A 9,531-nucleotide genomic window follows, 5' to 3' on the forward strand; every position below is an offset into this window, starting at 1 on the left:
CAGACCTATTATATTTGGAGGAGGAAAATTATCCCCTGTCTTAAAATTCCCTGGCCCCACGGTTGATGCATTCCTCTTGTGAGCCATCAAGGCTGTGAAAAGTCCATTACTCTTAGAAAAGTGCAACTGCCTCCCACCTTCCACCACTTTTAGTTTTGGCATTCCAATAAAGTGACACAGGGTCAGTGCGTTTTTCACACTCCGAGTGATGCTCTGGATTTAGCCTGAAGCAACTGCCAACTCACACCAGGCAAACTCAAGGTAGGAGCAGCCCTTAGGTATGGCCAGTAAGTAGCCTGAGGATGGGACTGAATTCTTGTGCTTTGGAGACAGATAGGTGCCAAGTGTGGTCATCCACTGAGAAACTCCAAAGGTGGAGAAAAATAGAGGCATTCTCTGTATGCACCCCAAAGGTCATATCCTAGGGCAGTGGAACTGTGTGGGGGCTCATCCATTCATATTTTGAGTCATCTTTCCACAAATGTTCAAATCTTTTCAGAGACCCTAAAGGTTCAATCCCACCATCTGAAGAGTCTCTGGAAAATGGTACTCTCCTTAGAAGGTTCAGGCTTGCAGTTAGACCAGGGGGCATCTGATTTCTTAAAGTCTTACTACTTCTCAGTGTTCAGGAGCGGAAAGGACACTGGGTCTTCAGCTGGCTTCTGGGGCCTGGCCTGCATCCTCATCCTGGGCGTCCACTTGGTTGCTCTTGCCCAGCTGCTTTAGGCTCTCCAGGAAGGCTTTCCATGTCTCCAGCACGCTCCTCTCCAGGAGCCAGCCCTCACTCTCACGTTCACATTCTGGGTCCTCTGGGTTGGACACACCGTCCAGTGCTGTGTGCAGGTATCGGAGTCCAATCGTGACAGTTACCTGGTGGGAAGAAGTAGCTGATGATTGGGGTTATTTGGAAACTTTGAGAGCCTATTCCTCCCCAGTCAATTATCGTCATGCCAATTCCGTTCAACAGCATGGACCACTGAATACCCAACTCAAGCTAATATTTACTATCAAAACTGCTCCACTGAGTGTTAAATGCTGATTTAAAAAAAAAAATTGATTCCAAGACTTCTTGACAGTGGTCCTCATTTTGGTTCATAAGTTAGATGGATTTCATCTCCTAACTGGATTGTGAACCCTAGAGGACAAAGTTCAGGTCTGGAAATTCTATGGTTAGTCCAACCACCTTTGTTTCCCATTGCAAAGGCCTGTCTTCTAAAAGATGAATAAATGTCTGGAGCACTCAAATTCCTGTTCCTAGTGAGCTTGTCCCTATCTCACTGCTGTTGTGTGCTATAGAGTCGATTCCAACTCTGGGGACCCAATAGGACAGAGGAGAACTGCCCACATGGATCCCTAGGCTGTAATCTTTACAGGCCTTTTCTCCCGAGAAACCACTAGTAGATTGTAATCACTGACCTTTTAGCTATCAGACAAGCACAGACCCATTTTGCCACCTGAGCGCCTGTCTTATCTTACTAGGTTCCTGTAAAAGTGAATGGGAACTGAGAAGTGATAAATGAAATAACATTTGCCCACTGACTTCAGTTAGCCTTTCAGTCTTCTTTTCATGAGTCTTCACCTCCTAACCTGGTAGCATAGTGGTTACGAATCGGGCTGCGAGCCGCAAGGTCAGCAGTTCAAAACTACCAGCTGCTCCGTGGGGGAAAGATGAGGCTTTCTGCTCCCGTAAAGATTTACAGCCTCGGAAACCCTGTACAGGGATGCTATGAGCCGGAACCGACTCCACGGCAAACAACAACCTTCTAGCAGTTGAGTTTCTGCCCTTCTACTCCCTCATCCCAAGACTCTGCTTCAATGAGTTGAAGACCAATAACCTGTCACTGAATGTGCTGCATTTTCCCTCAACATTAAAGAAGTCTTTCTAGAGCACAGACACTCTCTAGCTTTATATGGTAAGTAAGGACAGTTGTATCTCAGCCAAGGGCACAGCTACATCCTGTAAATTTACAGAGAGCGCGCTGGAGTCTGTGGGTGGTGCAGACAGACAGACAGTTAATCCAAAAGGTGGAAAGATTTGAATCTACCAGAAGTGCCTCAGAAGAACGGTTATATGTGCTCTGATATATGTGGTCGACATGAATCAGGGTTGACTTGAAGGCAACTGGTTCTAAGAAATTTAATTTAAAAAAATAAAAAACCCTCCAGCTTCCCTACTGTATGTTTCTTGTTTCAGACGTTTTTTATTTTGGAGTCTAGATTTTCTGCTATCACATGGGTTCAAACATGAAGGAATTTCCTAAAGTTCATAGCAAAACTCCACTACGTCTTCACTCCATTTTCCCACAAACTTTTGAAACCCCCTCATAGATGTCCCTAAGTCACTTTCTGTGCCACCTTGGTCTACCAACACTTGTTCAGTGCCCAGCATACCTGTGGTTAAAAATCATTCTTCAACAAATGAATGAATTCAGTAGATTCCCTGAGCGTTGGCTACCTTCCAAACCCTGTAACTCCACAGAGAAATAAGCTATGGGTCTTTTGAATTTTACAAATGTGAGAAGATGAACCTACAAACAGAATAACAGGTGACTGGCACTGAATGGATTCTGATCCATAACAACCTTTTAGGACAAAGGAGAATTGTTTCATGAGGTTTCCAGTGCTGAAAGGCTTTATTCCACAAAGCAGTTGTTTGGTCTGAACCACCAACCTTTAGTTAGTATTCCAATGCTTAACCCACTGCACCACCAGGGCTCCTCTGGCATCTCCTGTTGTTATTAGCTGCCGTTGAGTCAGTTCTGACTAACAGCAATCAAATGAATGAACAGAATGAAATGCTTTGGTCCTGCGCCAACCTCCAATTGTTACGCTTGAGCCCACTGCTGCTGCCACTGTGCCAGTCCAGCTCGTTGGAGGTCTGTTAGAGAAGCCCAAATCCAAATAGTTCCCATTTGCTGACCATCCACAATGTTATATACCATCTCCGTTGGATCCCAAGAGTCCCCAAAGCTCAATGCTGTTGTCTGTATATGACTTAGAGGTTAAAAACTTGCCAAGATCTCAGAATCAAAAAGTGGAGAGGCTGGTGACCCTCCAAAGCATTATGCTAAGTCATAGTGCATGAGTCTACTTTTATGAAATATCTAGAATAGGTCAATCTATGGAAACAATGTAGCTTGGTGGTTGCCAAGGGCCCAAAGGGTGGGAGACAGGAGGGGGTCACAACTGCTTAATGGGTGTGGAGTGTCCTTTTGGGTGATGAAAATGTCGGAAACAAAATACAAGTGGTAGTTACACAGTTTGTGAATGTACTAAGTGCCAGAAAATTGTTAATTTTTAAATGGTTTAATGTAGAGTTCCTGGGTGATGCAAATGGTCAGGTGCTGAACAACTGGCTGGAAGGTTGGCAGAGGCACCTTGGAGGGCAGGCCTGACGGTCTGTTTGTAAAAGACCACAGCCTGGAAGACCCTGCAGAACAATTCCGTTCTGCATACATGGGGGCGCCGTGAGTTGATACAAACTCAAGAACGGCAATATAATGTTATGTGAATTTCACCTCAATAGAATGTATTCTAAGTGATGGGGATGAAATAGAGGTGCTGGGATTCAAGGCCATGCCTGTCTGACCCATAGCCAGGTCAAAGACTGATCCTGAGAAAAGGATGTTGGGTGTACCCCGTTAAAGCCCAAAGGGAATGGTGGTACCGTATGTTCTCCCACCCCCAGCTGGCTCAGGCCTACCTCCAGGAGCCAGACCAGGAGTGTGACGGTACCTATGGAGTTCATGAGGCTGCCGTAGTAGCTCACCAGGGCGGCCCTGCAGCCCCACACCCACAGGTTGAGCTCCTCGGTCTGGTGGTCATAGCTGTAGTGTGCGGAGTTGTTGGTCAGCTGGTACTGGATACAGGGCCGAGGCGAGCTGGGGTTGCAGCAGCTGAACGGGACACTGTCCATCAGGTACCGCCCATCCACATTACTCTTGATGCGGCTGGAGGAGAAAGAGACAACCTGAGAATGGCTTCCTGCCTTCTCACCAAGAGCCACTTCTTCCCAGCCCCTGCCTTGGAAGCCAAGCACATTCATTTGTTCACACACACAGTAAATATTCACTTTATACCTACTGTGTGCCAGCCACAGTTCCAGGCACTGAAAATGGAACACACAGCCAGTAACCCTGCCTTCCTGGAGTTTTTGCTCTGGAGGAGAGAGGTGGATGCTAAACCAAGACTCCTGGAAATGAGAGTGTAGAAACTCACCTAGCCACACAATGCTGTCAGCCCCAGGCCTGGCTGACAAGCCTCAGATGAAACGGGATAAGGTCGTAGGGCATTGTGACTGTCAGACTTGAGCCCCTTAGCCCTTCTCCAACCTCATCTCACCCATCAAATCACTGGTGACCAAGGCCCCTCCAGCTTGAACCTATTATATACACACTATCTTGAATCTCTTTTCTCCCTTAGCAATCTCTCGAGAGATTTTTTCATTTCTGCCCATGGAGAGTCTTCGGTTTCTCTAATGAGCTGTGTGAACAGGCTGTGGGCACTAACCACCAATGGACATGTGAACTATTTTCCCAGTCTCCTGCTCATGCAAACTTGATATACTTATGTTTACACTATACTGTGGTTTATTAAAGAGTGGTGGCGCAATGGGGTATGTGCTGAACTGAAAACCTAGTGTTTCAAACTCACAGCTGCTCTGAGGGAGAAAGATGGGGTTGTCTGCTCCTGTAAAGATTTCCCGTCTCTGAACCCTACAGAGTAGCACTGTTCATACCCTACTGCACCACCACCCCTTAATAAACTACAGTATAGTGTAAACTGTTCTGTTCTGTTGTATAGGGTGGCTATGAGTCAGAATCAACTTGCTGGCAAACTCATTTTCGAAGTGCAATAAATGCTGTCTTCCTGCCCATGGGTCATTTTGCAGTGTGTGTGTGTATATATCTAGAAAATGTCTACTAGAGGCAGCTCGGCATCAGAGGGTAGTTCCATCTGTGATCCTTCTGGGGGGTTGGGGCTGCACCCCCACAGCTATGCCTAAAAGCGCCCGCCCCACCAGGGCCAGCTGCGCCCACACCGGGTGCTGCCCAACTTTTTGTCTTTGTCAACCTGATAGTGAAATATGGTGCTGCCAGGCTGTTTCCATTTCCTGTTTTTTTGTATTACGAGTGAGGTTGAGCATCTTTTGGTATGGTTAAAAAGCCCTTTCTGGTTCATTTTCCTAAAACTGTCAACCTCTGGTGTGGTGAAGACTCCAGGAAGACGGCACCTGGTGGCCTCCTTGGGTTATGGTGACACTATTTTCACAACCCCTGCAGCCTGGACAGGTAGCCCTGGTGGCATCGGTGGTACAGGATGTTGATTAGGGCAGGACCACTGGGTTTGGCTCTGGATCTCCCACAAACCAGCTGTTTTTCTCTGGACAAGTTCCTTAACCTCTCCAGGCCTCAGCTTCCTTATATGTAAAACGGAGTTAATATAGGAACCAGTGAAACAATATATATATAAATACTTAGAAGAGGACCTTACCTAGTAAATATGCAATAAACATGAACTATTATTATTACTCTCACTACCCACTCCTCAGAAACCTCAGACAGGGCTGCTATGAGTCAAAACCGACTCAACAGCACTTAACAACAACATCAACAGCATTATTATTACTCAGAGTCCCTAGGTAGCACAAACAGCTAATGTGCTTGGCTGCTAACCAAGAGGTTGGAGCCAGCAGTGCTTCAGAAGAAAGGCCTGGTGATCTAGTTCAGAAAAAAATCAACCACTGAAAACCCTGTGGAGCACAGTTCTACCCTGACACACATGAGGTCTCTGTGAGTCAGAATTGACTGCATGTTCACTGGGATTTGGGGGGTATTATTATTACACCTGGGCAAAGGCTGACTTCCTGCAGAGCTTACTGTGTGCCCTCAGGGAATTCACAAACCAGTTGGAAAAACAAGACAGACCACATGACTGCACTGACAACAGTCCCCAAGAGAACTGTGGTCACCAGAATTTGTTTATCCACTCTCCCCTTCGTGGGCATTTAGGTTGTTTCCATCTCTTTGCTCTTGTGAATAGAATCTAGAAAAAGAAGTGCACAATAAACCCAAAATAAGCAGAAAGAAGGGGATAATAAGAGCTGAATTCAATGAAATTGAAAACAGAAGAACAATAGAGAATATAAATGAAACAAACAAAAAACTTGTTCTATGCAAAGATCGATAAAATTGACAAACATCTATCAAGACTGACAAAAGAAAGAACACACACAAAAATTGGTTGTACAACAAACACAGAATAATCTGTGAAAAGTAGTGGAATATTCCGAACTAAAAATAGAAAACACAATGATGGAGACTAAACCCTCAATTCCTTCAGCATCAGTGCCTGAGGCAGGTAACATCACGTCTGATATTGTCCGTTTCCCAGCATAGCGCTCACTGCCCAGCACCCTGGCTGCTGTTAAACATGGACTGTTGTAGGAGTGGGCAATACTGAAGTGCCCGTCCCCTGACAAGCCCACTCAGCTCTCCGCCTGCAGCTCCTAGCTCAGGGCCTGGCTAGGTGGGATAATAGGTAAGTGTTAGCTGGCTGTGGGAGGGGTACTGGAGCAAGGGGCAGGTTGGATGGTGTTGGCTCATCAGCTTGGAGTTCATGTCCCCCATGTGAGAGCACCACTTAGCAGCCCACAGTTTCTAAAATGTTCCCTCCCACAACTAAGCCCCAAGCTGGGGGTCCCCTCAAGGCTGGGAGTCTCCACACTCAGAGCTTCTTGGCTTTTGGACTGTCCCTGAATCCTCTCTTACCAGCACAATATCCCAAGTGACCCGCTTGCTACGTTCCTGTGCAGAGGATGGGTAGAATAGAGAGAAGACTCTTGGGTCCCCAATCTGCAATTGTGATCTGTGGAATGTAACCCTCTGAGATGTGTGAGGTAGGGATGACCACATCTGCCTTCCAAGGGTGTTGGGGAGGTCAGGCTTGGTACTCAGTTGACTCCTCCCCACTTAGAGCCATCCAGTGTCAGAGCTGAATCTTAAAAAAACACCAGATTCTCTGAAGTTTAGGAAGATGTGTGAACTCTTGAGCCCATGGGCACTGACCTAGCCCCTCGGGGAGAAGGCTGAGAGTGAAGTGGCCAGCTGGTCAGAAGTGCAGGGAGGTGTACGTGAACTCCCAAACTTGCAGCTGGTTCTCATTTGACTTAACTTGGGTGGCTAGTTGGCCAGAGCTGGAACCAAGCATGATAAAGATATCTGATACAGAAAGCTAGTGCAAATTGCTACAATTTGACCAACTAGACTCCAGCCTATGAACACCGTGACTCAAAACCCCAACCAGAATGGAAGGGTTCTTCATATCAAGGAAGAACCTTGTTTCCTCTGTGTATTGGGTTGCTAGGGACGAGAAATCTATAAAAAATGGGGAGGTGGGGATGCTACAAAGACATGAAGTGGCCAGCTTATGAGCTTGCATGAGTGTGCTTAGTTGCAGAATGAGGAGAGAAAAAACAAAGCACCAGGTTCTTCCATAGAGAAAGAAGTGAGACCCTAAGGGAGCAGAGCCTCACCCAGAACCACACAGACCCCAGCCCACCCATCCTGTCCAAGTTCCCCCTCATATCCTTCCTATCTGTTGACTTTCTAGCTAAACTTCCTGGGAAAGTGTAAATCCCTTCCTTCCCCTGTCCCAGCAGCCCATCACTGGCTCAACACCTTATGCATCTCCAGGTACCCCTAAGTTGGGTAAAACCTAAGACCTGCCTCATATAGTATACCTCATATAGTATGCCTGAGATCAGCAGAAGCTCTGAGCTGCCCCCAATTTGCAGGCTGGCCCCCCAAACGGCATAGATCATCTCACCTCACCTCACTGACCCCAGTGGACAAGCTGCCCTGCTGGTCTCCTAGGGCTGTGTCTATCCTCAACTCAGAATGGGGCTCCCTGAAAGCAGAACTGTGTCTTACCAACTCAGACTGGGGCTCCCAGAGGGCAGGGCTGTGTCTCCCCTCAGACTGGGGATCCCTGAGGGCAGGGTCTGGTCAGCCTGGAGGCCCATAGCTCTGGAACCAGCCCCATCTGAGAAGCAGCTGCTTGTGTACTCAGTGATTACCCTCGTTCCATTCACAGATTAAGGTCCCACTCACCCTCTTAAGACAAAGCTAGGCAGAGGAGTGGTGACTGGGTATTTATATCAGGGAGTGTTCCCCAGGCTACAAATCTCCAAGTTTCCTGGAGACCCAGAGCAAGAGAAGGCAGCTCTTCCTCTCAGACCCTGTCCTGGAAATGGTAGAGTGTGAGAACCTGGACTTTCTCTAGTCCAGTAGAGGGTGTTAGTCCTTCACGTGAGAAGAATGCCTGCAGGAAACACTGGCAGGGCCAACCCAGGAACACAGCCTTGGGCATCAGAACCCAACCACACCCCATCTGACCAGCACAGGGCTCCACAATCATGGCCTGCAGTCCTGAAGCCCAAGAGGAGAGTGGGGCTCAGCCCAGCCTGTCTACCAAATCCTCCCAATTTTGTGGAGGAAGACCGGAGGAGGAGAGGGTTCTTTTTAAAAGGTAGTAAATGATAGAAGTCCCTGGGTAGGCAAACCGTTAATGTATTTGGCTGCAAACAGAAAGGTTAGAGGTTCGAATCCACTCAGAGGCACCTTGGAAAAATGGCCTGGCAAAATTTACTTCCCAAAATTCAGCCAGTGAAGACCCAATGGACACGCAGAGGATAATAATCATAAGTTGGAGCCTACTCCAAGGCTGCTAGGTTTGTTTGCTTGTTTTCAAGTGAATAATAGCCCGGCCTGCCCCTCTGGCCACAAGTACTACCATCCAATGGCCCAAGAGAAAATCCTGAAGAAGAGAAATTGCTGCCATTTTTCAGAACCTGTGATCTCACGAAAATAGACTTTTCCAGAGGAGGATTTTTGTGATGCAGTTTTGTCTCATTATTTTGTTGTGGTGTTGTTGTTGATGGCTTTTGAGTCACATCCAACTCACAGCAACCCTGTATAAGGTTTCCAAGGAGCACCAGATGGGTTTTGAACTGCTGACCTTGCTATCCAGTGCTTATTCTAGGGCGCCACACCAGGACGCCATAAACTTATCCTTGTTGTTGTTAAGTGCTGTCAAGTCAGTTCCAACTCATAGTGACCTTGTATAGGGTTCCCAAGAGCAGCTGGTGGATTTGAACTGCTGACTTTGCAGTTCAAACAGACTTTGTGGTCCAGTGTTTTATCCTACAGCATCACATCAGGACTCCTGACCTATTTGTTGTTGTTGTTAGATGCCATCGAGTCAGTACCGACCCATAGCGACCCTATGTACAGCAGAACAAAACACTGCCCGATCCTGGGTGAACCTTACTATTGTAGCCACGCTTGAGTCCATCAATGCTGCCACTTGGCCAATCCGTCTCGTTCCAGGTCTTCCTCTTTTCCTCTGGCCCTCCACCTTACCAAACATGATATCCTTCTCCAGTGAATGCTCCCTCCTGACAATATGTCCAAAGTATGAGACACGAAGTTTGGCTATCTTGGCCTCGAAGGAGCACTCTGGCTGCACTTC

General features: G+C 47.2%; 1 protein-coding gene across 1 annotated transcript in view; it reads right to left on the minus strand.

The window, feature by feature from the left end:
• Positions 1 to 651: 651 nt before the first annotated feature.
• PRPH2 (peripherin 2 (retinal degeneration, slow)) overlaps positions 652 to 9,531 on the minus strand; it is a 16,892-nt gene continuing 8,012 nt past the window's right edge. Inside the window, exons 2-3 of the mRNA XM_006860595.1 lie at positions 3,704 to 3,950; positions 652 to 870 (exon numbers count right to left, since the gene is read on the minus strand). Of these exons, the coding sequence (XP_006860657.1) occupies positions 652 to 870; positions 3,704 to 3,950 (466 nt within the window). The remainder of the gene's footprint in view (positions 871 to 3,703; positions 3,951 to 9,531) is intronic.

Source organism: Chrysochloris asiatica, unplaced genomic scaffold, assembly GCF_000296735.1.
Source record: "Chrysochloris asiatica unplaced genomic scaffold, ChrAsi1.0 scaffold00038, whole genome shotgun sequence".
In the NCBI taxonomy this organism is placed as follows: domain Eukaryota; kingdom Metazoa; phylum Chordata; class Mammalia; order Afrosoricida; family Chrysochloridae; genus Chrysochloris; species Chrysochloris asiatica.